This window comes from Pollicipes pollicipes, unplaced genomic scaffold (genome assembly GCF_011947565.3).
Source record: "Pollicipes pollicipes isolate AB1234 unplaced genomic scaffold, Ppol_2.1 Scaffold_4219;HRSCAF=4965_pilon_pilon_pilon, whole genome shotgun sequence".
Taxonomy (NCBI): Eukaryota; Metazoa; Arthropoda; class Thecostraca; order Pollicipedomorpha; family Pollicipedidae; genus Pollicipes; species Pollicipes pollicipes.
Window position 1 is genome coordinate 9,183,921 of NW_023596448.1, and position 17,640 is coordinate 9,201,560.

Genomic DNA, 17,640 nt, shown 5'->3' on the forward strand with positions numbered 1-17,640 from the left:
TTGATTACATTTCAGTGAGAACAGCGCTGACCGGCCGAGAACAGCGTCAGTCAGCGCCGGGAGAGGGAGCGGTGGCCGGCCCGGCCCGGCCCCGCCCGACCCGCGCACGACCCATCCTCGGCCTGGCCCGGCCCGACCCGCCCTCGGTCCGGCCTGGCCCGACCCGCGCTCCTGGCGCCGCGACCGTGCCGCTAATGAGTAGGTGAGCGCGCCGGCGCGCGTCCCACCGCCACACGCACCCGGAACGGTCTGGGCCTCTACCCAGCAGGAGGTCTAACCAGCGGTGTCACGCGAACAGACACCACGGCCTCTGACCGGGGCTCCTGTGTCGGCTCCTTCGTTTGGCGAAGCGCCAATTCCGTGGCTAATCTTCGGCTGACTTTGACTTGTGCGTTCAATAGACCATCTGCACATGCTGTGAATACATCTCCACCTGAGTCGTTTCTGATAATGTGTTATGATAAAACGTCGCGTAATCTCTCAAAGTTGCGAATGCGCGGCGTAGCGGTAGTCCACGCGTGGTAGCTATAGTGACAGCTTTTCCAATTGACGTTCGTTCATCTTTCCATAGGTTCCTGAGGGGATTCTCATTCCCAAAAGGGTTTATGAATTGTGAGGCAGCATTTAAAAGGCTCCCTTCCAATCCGTTTACGCGAGTAAATGTTCTCGGAAACGTTATTAATTACCCGCGCATTGATTTCAAGCTCTGTATGAAATATGGCGGCTGGCACCACAACGTTGGGCCATCGCAGCAACAGCGCTATAGACGGAGGCTGCAGCAGCGCGAATATCACTTTTACGATTTTGTAATAACTGCCAGCGCACTTCTTAGGATTGTAATTGTGATGGGCCTTTCAGCTGGCATGGTGACCCATGTAACAGCAAGGGCCTTAAAGAGAGAGCGCTACGTTTCCGAATGGAACTTAAGTGAACAAGTACACTCGATTACGCGTGAAAAAGCAGTACTTCGATTGGGAGCATCTGTTTCGAATGTAAGCCAGCCGCTCGAATTTTGTATGTGAATTAGCCATTGTCGCAAAATTCCTTTACTAAACCATCCTTACTCGATGCTAGTTAACAACTTGTGCGGCGTGAGACGATACAATAACAAACGTGATTGTTGGCATTCATCATGTAGATGATGTCCAAACCTAAGCAAAGAAGCCAAGCGACTTTGGAACAGCAATAAATGGATCTGAGCAGCGCGTGGAATGGTGCATCTGTCTGGTGAATTAAGCAGAGATTCACAGATTCGCGCTCGCGCCTTAATTCCAACTCACAATGTCTGAAACCTGACTGGTCAAGAGTCTGGCCAGGACTACAATTTCAATAGCTAACACTGATGAGCTTGTCAAAATTTACTATTTTGGTGGCTGTGACAAAAGCGGTGCCAAATGTGACAATGCACTGAGTGGATAATGGTCACAGCAAATCATACTGTATGGCTTTGTGGTTCCTCGTAACAACTAGCAAGAAAGTGAAATGGGTTACCTGCCGGTCGACTATTGGTTCAGCTTTGAACTAGACATGTTGAAACTCTTTGGTGATTTGTAAAAGTTTGCCTTCGTTTACAGCATGTAACGAGTTTCAGTGTTACCGAGAACACTTTCTTGCGTCTGGTTCCCGAGATCCCTGCTTACCAGCAGCCGTAGACGGGCAGAGTTATGGTGGCCGCTCAGGCGCACGTTGCCTGGTGAACACAGTATGAACTTCCACACAAAGAACACAGTAGTCCACTCCGTTGCGATACACGTTGCCAGTTCTTTCCCCCATCGACGTATGTTACTGTGCCGCTGCGAGGCAACGTTGTCGGGATTTGGATCGCCTTCGGCTCGCTTCGTCACCTTGTTCGCATCTGACAAATTTTAAACATCCAAGGTAATCCGATGAGGAAAGCTATAATTTGCTCACATTGTGATCTTGCGAGAGAATTACGCATGTCATTAGCACTTTTATATAAGCATAAGAGTTATGCCGCACAACTTTGAGCAATTGTGCTTGCCGCTATTTGTTACCGATAATTACACAGCGTTCTGACCATTGGTCAAGAGGATGGCATTACCTCATGGAAAGTGTGACGGCCAGTTCATACCATGCCACTCCAATTAAAAGCGCTTTATCTGTTCAAGTTAGACTCTCTTGGTCTACAGCGCTGCAGCAAGAAAATGCATTATCTTCGACAACGCCTTCCTTGGTTCCACACACCTGCAACTGAACGTTTTCTCCAGATGGTTGCGTGATGCAGTCGGTCTTTTAACTCGTAAGAGAGCTTATCAAACCTGACTCCGATGAGAACACTGCATTATCAACATTCCATTGCAATGTAAACATAGTGACTGCAACGCTGGGGTCACCGGCCACCATATCAGATTAGCTTCCCCTGCCACCAGCAGCAGCAAAGCCCGCCGAGCCGGGAGCGAATTCGTGGGGCCATTCAAACTGATTGTCTACACTTTTGTCACTGGCATACTTGAGAGTGAAATAGTGCTTTCGCTTTCAGAGAGCCGCTAAAACGACCACCATAGTTCTTTCCATACATTTGTATAAATTATTGCTTAGACCTAAGTCGTTCCCGCATCGCGACCGTTCCCCAAAAATGGTGTCGGACGGACAGTGGAAACCCCGTCATAAAGTGAAGGTGAGCACCGCTACTGAACATAAAAACACCCCCGCAGAAGCACAAGGCAGAACCGGACCGATCCGGCCGGCGACAGGGAACGACGACGTGCGTACCGAAAGTTCGAACTTCTGATTCTGCATTCACTGATGTTCAGAATGTGTACAAGATGAACTTGAAGAGTATTTCAAAAGACTTCGCTACGGTAGGCGTTTAACTTTACAATGTCATTTGCATGTTCATGTGAAATATGTGGGCAGGTAAGCGGCTCTCTCTCCAGTGCGCCCTTTTCGTTTGTTGCTGCGACTGCGACCACGTGGAAAAACACATTGCACAGACATGGACTTTGCGGTATGCACGATACCACGCGATACCATCAGGAGGAAACTAAGCACGGTAAATAGAACCAATCAACAGAGTTCTGCTCAATCTGCTCGCCAACGTCATTGTTTGTTTTATGCGTTGGAAAATACAGCATCTCGTACTTATTGACATGCCATCTTCAGGAGTGTCATTCATTTGCTACTTGTTGGGCAGCAGCCTGCGATGCTCGGGCTTGAGAATGGCTATATCGAAGACCAGCACAACATGACAGCGTCACCATAGCAGCAGCACTAAAATCCACGGCGTTACCGCACTATAAATCGAATCAAAAGGTGAAACTTGTTTTAAAAAAACCCTGTTCTGCCTTTATCTGGACTAAAATCATTGTTGGAACCGCACGAAGCCTGTCCAAAAGAAGAAACTAAAACGAAAACATCTTTCGTGGTCTCAATCGGCTAAAGCAAAAGCAGAGAAAACGTATTATTCATCAATTAGAGCATGCAGCCGCAATATTTGTTCACCGCCCGGGTGACCTGACGACAGCCCACATGGACCATTGTCTGCCTCAAAAGCTGTAAGCGTGCAGATGAAATGGCAATGTCATTGACAATATCACATATAACCTTACTTCCATATATCAGATGTGGACTGCTCGCGTGCCTTCTTTTTTGCCAGTGGACGCAGTAATTCAAAGAAAATGCATGCAGACCCTGTATATATGGGACTTAGGACCCGCTGACCGAAACAAAACGACCCAAATCCGATTACATAGAATATGCATTGAAGATAGGCTATGACGTACCGGAATGCAAATGGTCAATATATGGAAATATGTGTCGGCCCGGGCAGCTGTAACTCACAAGGTTTCAACTTCGAACCCTCCGCTCCCTCCAGCCAGTCCGGGCCCCGTCCGGTCACGGCAACCAAGCCGGGCCCCGTCCGGTCAGAGCAACCAAGTCGGGCCCCGTCCGGTCAGAGCAACCAAGTCGGGCCCCGTCCGGGCCAGGACACTCGGCGGACATTCGAAGGGAGGTGGGAGGATGAAAGCTTCTCAGGAGGCCCCTGGTGGGACAACCGTACGATACGACTGCGTCTTGGCGTGAGTGGCTGAGATAAAGTTAGCCTGTCTGGTCTTGCTTTAAGCTTTCATACATCCAAGTTAGGAAGTCATCGTCCGCAACTGCGTGCAATGAAACTTTCAAAATCAACGATTAGGGAAAAGAATGAATTGTTTTTATTTTACTCATGTCATTGCCACATTTGTACAAGTCGGTGACGTCGCAACACGCCAGTTGGGGTGAGTTCGTACGGCGGACGTCACGTGCAGTTGCTAAAAAATATTTCGCCCTGCCTGCCCCCCCCCCCCCCCCCCCCCCCACTGCCCGGCGTCGCACGACTCGCTGACGCCTTGTAACTCCCCCATTCGGCTCTGTACCTGTATGTTGTGCAACAACGCTTCGTCGTAACTGTAACCTTCGTGCCCAGTCGATCAACAGCGGTGCCTCGACCCTGTTCCCTCGCCCGAACGCGGCCCATATTTCCATGAAGTACGACCACTTATTGCACACACGAGGCGAATCAATTTGATTAATTCGCTGCCGCAGAAGCGCCAGTTCGTGGAGGCGCGCGCTCGCTTCGCCGAAAATAGCGTGGCACCCCCATCACGACCAGCGATGGCGGTCGGCGGCACGTCGAGGCGCCCTGCGAAGCGATGGTCGCTGTGGAGCTCAGCGCTTCCTCGAACCGAGGCAGCTGGCGTCACAGAGCAGCCCGGCGCACGGACGGGGCGGCGGCGGACGGGACTAGCGGGTCGGCGGCACGTCGAGACGCTCTGCGAAGCGATGGTCGCTGCGGAGCTCAGCGCTTCCTCGAACCGAGGCAGCTGGCGTCACAGAGCAGCCCGGCGCGCGGACAGGGTGGCGGCGGCTGGGCTAACGGGTCGGCGGCACGTCGAGGCGTTCTGCGAAGCGATGGTCGCTGCGGAGCTCAGCGCTTCCTCGAACCGAGGCAGCTGGCGTCACAGAGCAACCCGGCGTACGGACGGGGCGGCGGCGGACGGGACTAGCGGGTCGGCGGCAGAGCTGTCGCACTGCGCGCTTTTTAAGGGTGCGATGGCTTGGTAATCTCGCGGCAGCGCGTGGTGACCGAGCTTCATTTAACGACCGAGTGCGGCTCGGGTGATGACGTCAACGGATGTGACAGTCAGTTGTCCTGGTAACTTCAAAAATGCTGCAGTTTTCTGACAAGAAGAAGTCTTCAGGTCAATTACAAGTTTCGCTAGTGCAAGTGAGTGCCAGCGGTACGTGCGCTGGGACTCAGCGATGTTGAGGTATTGGGTTAAGTTAACGTTAAAGGATGCGTTGATTACTGAAGTTAATAGTCTGAAAAAGTACTCGAAACTTGCGGTGGTGGGCGGCCTAGCGATAGGCTTACAAAAGTAAGCGGTGAAGGCCGGTCTGTAATAAGCGGTTACTTCATAACAGCCAGCATTGACTGCAATGAATGATACGCATTTAAAGGGAGTGTCCCAGCTTTAGGGCATATTTCAAAAACATGCTCTGGTGAAAACTCAAGATCAGTTAAGTCCAATAACAGCACTGAGTAATACCGCTAAACCATCATCAAGATATCATGGGGGTTATAAATTTGCAACTATTTTCGACTCTAAATTACACTGTCGACGCTTTGAAACAGCACTACACTACTTCCTTCCCAGATGCAGATATCGCGACCGCCGTCGTCATGGCGACGGCAGAATCTGCTGAGGGCCGTCGCCTGCTGCTACGGATTGGCGGTATCACTTCTTAGCTGACAACCCGCACACTGTGGGCTTAAAAGTGGCACCTCTAGCGGTGTGTATAAATTAGCGTTTGTTTTTGGCCCAGCGGGCGGCGAGGGCCCGTTATCCAGAAGCGCACTGGTGGAATTTTGAATCAGTGAGTCGTTGTGGACCATGTCATACTGCCATTCCCAAAGCTAAAGTGCGCCTAAAAAAGAGCCACTGCGGTCTGCGCCATAGGGGACAAATGATAGCCATTTTACGTTTTGCTGGAATCGCGGGATACTAGCCCGTGTCTGCATACGCGTTATCTAAACAGTGTTTCAGAGCTTTTGTAGCATTTATTACGCAAGCATAAATAATAAGATAAAATGGTTCGCGTCTGATCTAACAAAAAATGGAAGGCACAAAAAAGGTGTCCTGCTATCCTTAACATCACGCTACGCACAGGTGAGAACTTATCTGCAGGAACTCGCGACGAGCTCCAATTAGACGATCATTCACAGTCACGGGTAAAGGTCATATGAATCATAAGCGAGCCAAGCACCCAGCGGTGCAACACTTCGGATTCCGTCACAACCAAATCAGCGTTCATAAACGCTTCGTGCAATAGCGGCCGACGGCTTGAAGGGAAGCCGGACATGTTTGGCGGCAGCAATTTATTAATAGCCGCTCATCCCGGTCCGACTTCAGCAGCAGTCGGCAATCCGACCGTCAGGCCCGTCAGAACCACGCCGCTGACTCGCCGCTGACTCAGCCGGGGCACCGGCCGGCACGTAGCCAATGCAGGACATCGCGAAGCGTGCGTTGACTCAAGACTGCCACTCGGGACAAATGGCGTGGTCCTTTCATAAAACAGCTGTAAACGTAAAAATTCGCTTCTGCCCAGCTTTCTGGCTGACTTCCTTGCCAAATACGCCTGAACGCTCGGGGACCCACAGTTCGCGCCGTCCGAGCAGTACCGATGACGCCATACGACTCATATTGCCCGCAGGCGCCGGCCGGCCCCGCGAGGCAGACTGCGCCGCAGCACACGCCGGCCGGGAGGCCTCGGGCAGCCGCCCGGACACGGCGCAGCGGACAGGAATGGAGGTCGTAGCTCAATGGCGACTGTCCAGCTTGACACGACGGGCGCCATCATAAGCCCGAATAAATGGCCAATTAATTCCCGACGGGCCATTGGCCGCGCCACTGTCGCAGTATATGGAGCACTTTATAAAGCCGGCAGGGAGGGGGTAATAAGGCCCGGTCGGCGGCTCTTCGCGGACTGTCCTGCCCGGCGAGCCAGCTCAAAATAGAGGTGCTCCAACGGGACTTATTGTTTGCGGGGCGAACAGCAGCTTCCCTTTGACATGCTATCGGCTCTCTGAGCCGCTCTGATTATTGCTTGGTGCGGCGAAGAACAACATTTTTCAGCTTTGCCTTGGTCTAAAGCCTTGTATTTTCCGCGTATGTAACGTTTATCGCATACACCCTTGAAAGAGGCAAAAGGTGGACAAAAAACACACTCATTCGCGATGATTCAATAGTTAAACTATATCATTCTTACAGTTTTACGACCACATTAATCAAGGGCTATCCACACAAGTAACAAATTCTGTCATTTGTTTGGCGGCCTTACTTTCAAAAGCGCCGTCGGTCAATTCAGGCTGATGTTATAGCCTGGAGCTCCGGCACACCGTAATTAAAGTGGGCCAAACCTCTTTCTAAATCAATATCCATGCACCGCTAAGGGGCAGACGTTAAGCTTTCCCGAGGTGGGCCGTGCCCGGCGGCTCACTCGGTCCCCCTGTCCTTCCGCCTGCGGCCATTAACTACCCCGTCAGCGAGGCTGAGCGAGGCTGAGCGAGGCTGAGCTCTCATTTCAACCTATACCACCCGATCAGCGAGGAAGCGTTCTCTCAGGCCTCGCCGCCAGCCAACAGTTAGCACTGAACTATCTTTCTCCGCTGGCCAGTAGTCCCCGACCGACCACGTGGCTCGCCTCGGAGGTCTCAGGGGGCTGCGGGCCGCGCTGCCAGCTCTGCCCGGCGCCTCGAGTCGCGGCGCACCAGGGGCCCGGCCCGCCGCCCGCCAATAAATACAGCGCCGCTAAACAGGCGTGGCCCCGGGCGTTACGGCCGGGTCGACTCCCAGCGGGGCAGTCAAGAGTTTACTGACCCGCCGCCCGCCCACGCCCCTCCGGGGGACGCCTGCAAAGCCGGGGCGGCTCGGTGGCGACTGGGAGGGCGAGGGTACAGTGCGGGAGGGCGGCTCGGTGGCGCCTGGGAGGGCGGGAGTACAGTGCGGGAGGGCGGAGGTGCGGCACGGAGGGCCGAGGTACAGCACAGGGGAACGCAAAGGTGCATGCAACGCAGGGAGGTCCATAGCAACAGTGCAGGCGGGGGAGGGGAGGGTATGTGCAGCGCGGGTATGGCACAGGAATCAGATCAGGTCAGTACAGTAGCGAAATGCACCAGCACGTACACAACTTTTCAATCGTAGGTGCAATCGTATACCGTTGCCAGTACTTTGCTTGCGTCAAGCGAAGGAAAGTTTGTCCACTCACGCACCTCCACTAACGGGCGTGGTCTCTCTTCCCATCCGTCCATCTCAACATATGCTCGTCTCCCCCCCCCCCCCCCCTCCCTCACGGATGGTATCCAACATCAAACTTCACCCTGGTATCTTCATCTCGACTTTCTCACAGCCCCCTGCATTCGCCCGATTCTTATCCCCCTGCTGTCGGGTCCCCTCGCCCTTCACCAGGCGGCTCCTCCACATCCCCTTCCCCTTCGCTGCACCGCTAAGCCGATTCCCCAACGACAGCCGGCCTTCACCCTGCACCCGACTGTACGCCAAATCCGCGCCTCGCCGCCGCCCGGCTTCCAGTCATTTGATTGAAACGCCGCCCGAACCCGTTGAGATTATTTCGGTCCAGAGAAATGGACGGACGCCGGATGCCCAATGTGACGTTTATGGATGGTGATTCGGGAGGCCCGGGCGCTCGCCGAATGAGCCTGGCGTTCAAGCAGGCTGCCACCAGAAGGTGGAAGTGCACACTATGCATTCAACGCTGCTCACCCATAGAACTCGGCACAATGCCTCCGCCTAGGGCGCAATCCAGTATCATCTCCATATCGCGGCTTGTGTGATTTATAATTCAGAACCATCCGCGGTCCGGAAGCCGTTCCCGGGCAGTATATGTCGACGGGCAAAATGTGGCCGGGACATGTGCCTGTTCCAAGGGTGCGAATCAAAGCTAGCTAGCAGTCCGGTCAAAGGCTGCACCGGAATCGGCCATTTCAGACTGCAGAATATTTACCAATGCGATGCCCCTTGCTTGATGTACAAATTGCCGGACATTTCATCGCGGCTCAAAATATCCCACTTGCAATGGTTATTTCCCACAACCACACGACGCCCCTAACCGGAACAGCACACAATATCCCAAACTGAACAAGTTCGATCCACCACTCCAGAAAGGACGAGTTTTACCTCTCCTGGGACCAGAAATTCCGGCGGAGTCCGATGGCAACCACAACCAATAGCGGGGGTCAATTACGCCGATGTTTACGGTCGATAGAGAGAAGTTCAAGCCATTCCGCGGTCGTTATTGGGGTGTAACCCCCAAAGCAAACGCTAGACACGGCTTTACGCTGCGTGTCAACAGCCGACGTGGGCAGTGCAATGGTGGCAGGCTGCTAGCAAATACAACGGCTGTCCCGTTGCAGAGGACGGCTGTGGAAAATAAAGAGCCCGGCTGAGCTGCCTTTGGATTCTGAAGGTCATCACCTTCAGCCGACAGCGGAGGAAAATGGGGCCGGCGGCGTTAGGCGGGGCTGCAAAGGTACACGCTGGTGCCACGTGCGGCGTCGGCATGTGGAGCAGCGCGGGGTGAGTTACGCTGGCCGATGTCGGCGCACCCGGCACGGTACACCACCGAGTGGCCGGCGGCACCACGCTATGGCATAGCCCAGCGGCGGCCCCGCACCACGGCCAGGCCCAGCGGCAACCCCATAACACGGCCGGCACACGACAGACCCAGTAACTACGGCCGGTCCAGCAGCGACCCACGCCACGGTCGGCCCACAGGCGGCCACCACGGCTCGGCCCACAGACGGCCCCGTAACAAAGGGCCACGGGCCAGCCAGAGGACCACGACCACGGCTCGGCCCACAGGCGGCCCTACACCACGGCCCGGCCCACAGACGGCCCAGTACCACGGCCCGGTCCAGCAGCGACCCCACGCCACGGCTCGGCCCACAGGCGGCCCTACACCACGGCTCGGCCCACAGGCGGCCCAGTACTACGGCCCGGCCCACAGGCGGCCCCAAACCACGGCCCGGCCCACAGGCGGCCCCACACCGCGGCCCGGCCCACAGGCGGCCCCAAACCACGGCCCGGCCAAGAGGCGACCAAAGGCACGAGCCGTGCCTCACCAGCGGCTTCACACTGCCATCAACCAGCAACCAACCAACCAACCAGTGAGCAGGGCTGAGCCGGAAACTGGTCTGTCTGGGCTCGAGTTCACTGCCTGGGACCAGGACCAATCCTGCAACCTCAAGTAGGCGCACAATCAAGGCTTTTTATCAGGGGAGGAGGCCCATTACCTTGATCGTTCCCCATACACGTTGACCGCAAATTTGTAACTTATATCTTAATAGTATTTTTGCACGACTAAGGCAAACATGTAACCACAGCTGTGCAGCGTTAACAGAGAATTAAATCCTGCTAAAGCTCGACACCATGAAAACAGGCCATCGAAAAAGTTAAAATGCTAGAAATGTTTGGAAACCACAAATGTCTTTTGACGTCCATGCCACTACTGTGTGCATGCTACAAAACTCGTGCCAATTATTTGAGGTAGGTCCTCATATGCATAGAATCAGATATTGCCGCATCTAGCGACGCTGTTGGGGTTCCCAGTTTAAACCAATATGACACATTTTTTGCCTGATCTTCAGGAGATAAGCGCGGGTTTACATTACTTTTTCTGTGATATGCCAGTGCCACAATCAAGAGTCTGAAAAGCCTGCGTAAAGCTTTTGAATTAGGGGGGACGGGGTTCGGAACCCCTCCCCTTGGCTGCGGCTATGCTCGCACCATACGTTTTACCTGGCTGCGGCGGGGCCAGCCAATGCCATCTAGTACATCCTACAGCCGCTAGATGGCAGGATCTATGCCTGAAGTTAAGTGTCAATAGCTGCCGCTAGGTGGCCAGTGAATGGCCGCCACATGCCGGTCGGCGAAGGCGGTGAAGACGGAGAGGATTATGATCGGGTTTCAAAGTCTACCGCTAGGTGACAGGAGTGCAGAGACCTAGTGCCAGCGGCTGCCGCCAGGTCGCAGCACCGCAAATGTATAGTACGGTGGTGCCAGCGGACAGCGATAACGCAAGACACGAGTCACGGCACCGTTGTGACACATGCTATAAATCAGAGCACTCGTAGCGTAGCGCACCGTAACGGCGTGCCGCACCACTCCACTGCGTTGCCGCCCTCAGCGCACGTGGTCCCCAGCTGAGGGCGCGCGCGCCGATCCTGGCGGCGAGCCAGGCCCGGCGGCGCCCCGGCCCGCGAGATCGGCCGATGCTGGGGCGCGCGCGCGCCGATACCATCGGCTAATTACCGTGACTCGGTAGTGGCGACACTTGGGGCTGAAGGCGTTCGTGCCGCAGACGAACAGGCCGCCGTCAGCCTTGCGCACCAGCACGCGGATGTAGTTTTGGCACTCCACCTGTCAACAGGGGGACGGCTGTCAACATGGGGCGGTTGTCAACAGATGGACATGTGTCAACATAGAAGCGTCTGTTCTCCGAGGTGCTGTCAGATGATGGAGAAAAGCAGGGGCGAGTCGATTTTAAATACGGGCCATGCCCCCATGTTGATTTGCCCCAGCCTCCACCCTCTAATTTTGTTTGGGCTTTGAAAGATCATGTGCTGAGATATTACAGAAGCTAAACAAAGATCGCTATCACACAAGCATGCATTCCTTGGGGCAAAATTTCATGGCTATGACAATAACGCTGCTCAGGCTATTTCATAACTGACAAAACCACAAAAAATGGTGTTTGTTTAAAAAAGTAGGGCCACGACTTTCGAGAAACGTGGGTTGTCGACCAATTCCACCTGCCCTCCCTTCATCCTGAATCAGCCAATTGCTTACTGCCGACCACGCGGATCCACAGACGCAATACAATACGCACACCCACGCACCCTACATGAGGACGCTCGATCGCTCACACACGCGAGCAAGAGCAGAGGCACGTATGAGCGCCTGCGTGCCGGTGCACGCATGTGCGCATGCACGCGAGAACTTCCTGGTCCCGAACGGACGGTGCAGCCGCGTCGTGGTGGTTACAGCACGCCAGAGACGACAAGTGTTGTCCGACACGCGCGCCCGTCCGCCCCCGCTCGTGCGGTTCGCCATCGCTGCCCAATCCCCCTCCCTCTCCCACTTAAACGTCCTCGACCGCCGAAATGATTACGCGTAATCGGGGCGCCCGGTCGGAGCGATGATGGAGATGCAATCTTGGCTGGGGTCGACGCACCACGTCCCGCGAGAAATTGCCGCCGCGCGCCAGTAAAGTATGCGCGCTGCCCGCCGCCAGGAGCGGCACGCAACGGTCCTCCTCGCGCGCAGCAGCCGTTCAGCAGGCGCGCGGCGCAGCAGCAGCAGTCATTCAGCAGGCGCGCGGCGCAGCAGCAGCAGTCATTCAGCAGACGTGTGGAGCGCGGGACACCTGGTCTGGATGAGCCCTGGCGCCGGAGGGCCATGGCGCGACGTGGTCTAAGCAGTAGGCCTCTGCCTAGTACGCAGTAGACTCTGCTCAGCACCGTGGTGCCAGTTGTGTATGTTTCGCTAAAAACGCTGCCGCTGACTTTAAATACCCAACGACTAGCGAAAAACAGCTTGTCACGCTCGTGGCAAATGTCCTGGATTAAACAGATTGGATCAACGTCGCCCATCTGACCCACATTCGAGGTCGGTGGAGTCAGATATAAGCAGACTTATTTTGAGGTCGTCGCTAAGATAATCATTTCTAAGCTGTACACAGCCGGACAGTAACAACACCCGCTCGCCCCGGGCGCGGGACACTCCGTGTATTGAGCCTCCCCGTTCCATTGGCCCAACCTCAGGCCGCAGTGTGAACGCCGTAACCGAAGACAAGCGGGATGGCCTCGAGGGCGTCGTGGAAATGGCTGCAGCCGGCGGCGTGTTTATTGAGCACTCACCACCGGCTTCCCTTTCAGACGACACAGCTCCACTGTTGAGGCGTTCGAGGCCCAGCTCAGCTTCTGAAACAGCAGAGAACGGTGTCACCCTGCCGCCGCGCACGAAGAAAGCCACGCAGCGGCGCGCTGCCCTCATATGACGCGCCGCTAATCCGACGCAGTCGTGCAAATCCCAAATCAATGCAAAATCACTTCATTCGGCTGCGGGGAATGACATAATTCGCCGGCGCGGCACAGGAAGGCATGGAATGGAATGGGGTTCGGGAAGGGGCAAAGAACGCTCAGGAATCGGACTAGATACCACGCATAATGGAGCGCCACAATGCGATGTTCCAACAGTCGCAGCGATGCGCGGATCCTCCGGACAAGGCCTATTCAGGAAACAAGGCATCGATCGGGCCGACGCACAATGGCCGCACATCGGGACAGTGGTCCCCGTGGCACCGCACGTTGAGGTGTGCTGCGTTAGCTCACCGCCACGCTCTGACCACGGCACGTACCCCCCCCCCCCCCCTCTTCGCCCTTCTCCCCACCCGGCAGCCTCCTCGCCGTCTCTCTCACCCCCTCAGGGAGGCGGGCCGGCCATTCAGACCGCTAACGACGCTTTCACGGCAGATAAACGTCCGCGTCGACACTCGCCGTGAATGCGGAGGGCGGGAGAGACGGGGCCGCACCGCAGGGCGTACAAAGACACCGGTACCGCCCCACCCCCAACCCCGAAACGGCGCGGCGTTGGACGACACGGCCGGGGTTTGGGCGCGAAGCCATCCGCCGGTTTTATGGATTTCCGTCGGGCCGGGACGCGACATCTGGTGGCGGTCGCGGCATCCCGCGGATGGTGACGTTCGACTCGCCTAGATGAGCTGGACGAGAGCGGACCGGGAGGAGCTGGACAAGAGCGGACCGGGGGGAGCTGGACGAGAGCGGACCGAGAGGACCTGGACAAGAGCGGATTGGGAGGAGCCAGACGGACAAGTGGGTCGATGCAAGCAGGGGACGCCGGGGCACTGGACACAACGTGAATTGGATACGGTCGCAACGGGCAGCATCTGGGGATGGTGGGCAATGCTGCAGACAGGCTGAGGAGAGCTGACGGTGGGGCGCGTTGGAGCTGTAGCTGGAGCTGGGGCTGGAGCTGGAGCTGGAGCTGGAGCTGGAGCTGGAGCTGGACCTGGACCTGGAGCTGGGGCTGGACCTGGGGCTGGGGCTGGAGCTGGCGCTGGAGCTGGATCTGGAGCTGGAGCTGGAGCTAAAGATGGAGCTACTCCGGCGAAGTGGGGATGGTGGGGGAGGGGGCGGGAGACCGAACGCAGCAGCAGACCGCAGGGGAGAATTGGAGAACCAGTGTAAAGAAACGGAGCAGTTGGGCAAACTGGGAGAAGCGGGGCGAATCGGAGCAGTCCAAAGAGGTGAACTGGGAGGACAGGAGGTGCATGTGGTGCGAAGGGAGGAAAAGGGCCAGCCTCGCTAATGAATACCATGGGGTCCAGACAACTGATATGTATGCGAACGTAGTGCCGGAACTTCGCCGGGGCCTACGGCTTGAACAACAGCAGGACCACAGGCTCGAGAAGTCTCACAACGTAACGGCCTGCATGCCGGCCCAGTTTCTGTCGGTGTGTGCTAGGGAGTACATCAACCCTGATTCATGACATTGCAGCTACATACAGCTGGCTAATTTGATCATATACCGACCCGTTCTAACGCGCACGTCCACCTCTCAAGTTGCTGGGCCTGTGCGACATTACCTCCAGCCCCGACCACAGTCTGGGATGTTCAGTCCGTGGCAGAGCTAGACGCCGCGCCTCAGCCCACGCCGCGGCCCCGCATCACAGGCCACCTCCGGCGCGTGGGCTCGCTCCCAATGAAGGCCATCTGGCGGCGCCTGTCCGGCCGCAGTTTTTGCTCGGTGCCCCAATTCTGCCGCTTCGTCCGGCTCTGCCCACGTCTCCCCGCAGTGGGTCTCCCCTGTTACTCTATCCACTTCTCCCTTCAGTGGGTCTCCTCTGACACTGCCCACGCCTCTAGGGTCCCCGGTCTGCTGGAAATGTCAGATAACTTCTCAAGTTCACTGCCTCTGTCCTCGCGGGGTTGTCTCTTTCAGAAGCTCCAAGCACATCCCCTGACATTTTGTAGCCACGTGAGGTTCTTGACCCTGGTCACCAATGTCTCACCTGCCCGACTCCTTGACCTTGACCTTGACCCTATACTGTCCTGCCCTTGAACCTGGTCACCAATTTCTCACCTGGAACTAGACTCCTACGGTTCAACTTAGGCGTCTCCCACTACCCCCCCCCCCCCCCCTAACGCGAATCCATGCGCCTCCAGCCCTCGTCGGTATGTCCACATCAGCTGTGCCCGACATTAGGTGACGGGGTATGATATGACATCAGCATAGGTGTGGGTATGCTATGGGTATGGGTAAGACATGGGTATGGGTGCGATATGGACATGGGTACGATATGGGCATGGGTATGACATGGGTATGGCAAGGTCATCGGTAAAGTATGGGTATGGGTATAACATGGGTGGGTATGAGCATGGTAAGGGGTATGGGTATGGTAGAGCATGAGTGCGTACATAGGTATGAGCATGGGCATGGGCACGGACATGGCATGGGCGTGGAGAAGCGCACGGCAGTGGTCATGAGCATGGATATGCAGAAGACACCGCCTTGTAGTATGGCAGGTGCGCCAGCGTCCTCCCCCAACGTTTATTGAAATTAGCCTTACTTTGTAATTTCGCCGTTAAGAGACGTCAGCTGTGACAGCTGCGTCACGCCAGATTTCTCGGTATTGCCTCCCCTGACGCCCACAACTCTGACTCACAACCTTTGCCCATTTGCAGAGGCATAGCCACCATGTGGCTGTGCAAATACTACAGATAGGAAATGACACAAATGAGACAAACTAGACGTGTGGAGGAACCGAAAGCTGCATGTTAAGATCAGCTCTTACCATGCACTGCATGTAGTTAATGCCAAGAGGCCGACGTCACGTGGGAGGCCGTGACCCACAGGCCCGGGCCTTCGCCAATTAAAGCCGACCCTGGGCGGGCTGGAAGGCAGCACGGAGAGGTTCGTATCCTACATCACAGACTCATAAGCGCAGATTATCTATCTTCCTTGGAGACAGAGAGCTTGCTTAGTCATCAAACAGGCCGCGATGCTGTCCTCCCCATGCCCGCTGCCAAAGTGCCGTACTCGTCCAAGTTCGGCTTCAGCCTCTGGTTCGTGGCTAATCGCATCCCGCTTAACCAACACACCTAGCTTAACTTAAATGCCCAGCCAATTCTCAGCCAGACCTTTTTATAGACCATGGCCAGGGTGCTGACCACAGATGGTTCACCCTTTCAACAGACAGAGCGCACGGCCCCGGCCCAGACGCAGCAGCCGTCGTCAGCGCCAGCCAGCCGCGGCCGGCTCCAGAATACCCGCCCGACGAGCGTCCCGCACGTGCCCACCCTGCCGCGCCGCGCACGCTACCCTCGCCGGCGGCGAATTCCGGCCGCGTCGTCCGCGCCGCCGCCGCCGCTAAAATTCGCATGGGGAAATTCGAGATGATTGCGGCGTCTGCCGCCATTAGCGGCGCGCGCGGGCCGCTGAACCAGCAGCGGACCCGCCCGCTAGCAAACGATGACGAAAACGGCGGCGCATTCGGCGCGGTGGAGACGGACGCGCGGCGCGGCCCGGGGCGCCGCGGTGGCTGCCAGCCCCACACGCCGCATCATCAGGCGACAAGTTCGTCACAAAGGCTAACTTGGCCGACAATCCCGGCCCAACTTCTCAAATCCGGCCGGTTAATAAGGGATAACGACGCCCAATATTGGTCGGGGCACGCAGTGGGCTGCTGTAAATTTCCTAATAATGCCGTTCGCGGCGGTGCTGGGCTCGCTAACGGGCAGACCAGCCCGGAGCTCGGCCAGAACTCTCTCGAGTCGGCCGTCGTACAGCGGGGGAGAAGTGCGGCCTTGCGGGGTCGCAGGGGGCGAGGGGCGGGGACGGACCGCGCCTCCACCCGAGACTCAGTTCGGCGTCTCTCACGCTCCAGGGCCATATTTTCCGGCAACATATAGCGTTCACCACCGAATCTAGCCTCGCCAACAATCGCTCAAAGCATTTGCTGTCATAAATGCATTCAGCACCAAAATAAAATGCCGGTCATTTAGATATTCAGAACCTAGCAATGATGGGAAGCACTATCACCTTGGTGTCAAACAGGGGCTTAGTTTCGCAAAACGAGTGGGGGAGGGGTTAAACATTGAGAAATAGCCCAACCTGCCAAAAAATATGTAAAAACAGGTTTCTCCTCGGCTTTGTCTACTTCATTCCCAAAGTTGGGTGGCCTGAACCCCAAGTTGGGGGCTGAAGCTGACCCCCTCCCCCCCAAACTGAATAGGAACCTACACCCCTGGATGTCAAGCAACATACGTGTCTGAAGCAGTTCACAGTCTACCCTGAAGCCAATGTCTATTTCCGGACAAGCTTTATCATACTCGTCGACAGAGCATCCAGGCCAGAGGATTGCAAGTGTGGGAACACGGGCTTTGTCCCAGAAGACGTCGCTTGCCCTCACTCATAACGCACGGTGACCAAACCACAATTGCCTTCTAAAAAAAACATTGTGCGTGCTCGCGACTTTCTTCCTCCGCGACGCCCCCAGTCAGAAGCGGCCAGTCACTTCAAGAATCACCTCAGGACCATT

The 17,640-nt window shown here is 56.0% G+C and overlaps 1 protein-coding gene across 1 annotated transcript in view; it reads right to left on the reverse strand.

Moving 5' to 3' along the window:
- The window catches only part of LOC119095777 (semaphorin-1A), a gene marked incomplete at its 3' end in the record, with an annotated part of 76,013 nt that overhangs the window by 36,818 nt on the left and 21,555 nt on the right, over nucleotides 1–17,640 (reverse strand). The window contains 2 exon segments of the mRNA XM_037218632.1: nucleotides 11,331–11,438; nucleotides 12,938–13,000. Of these exon segments, the coding sequence (XP_037074527.1) occupies nucleotides 11,331–11,438; nucleotides 12,938–13,000 (171 nt within the window).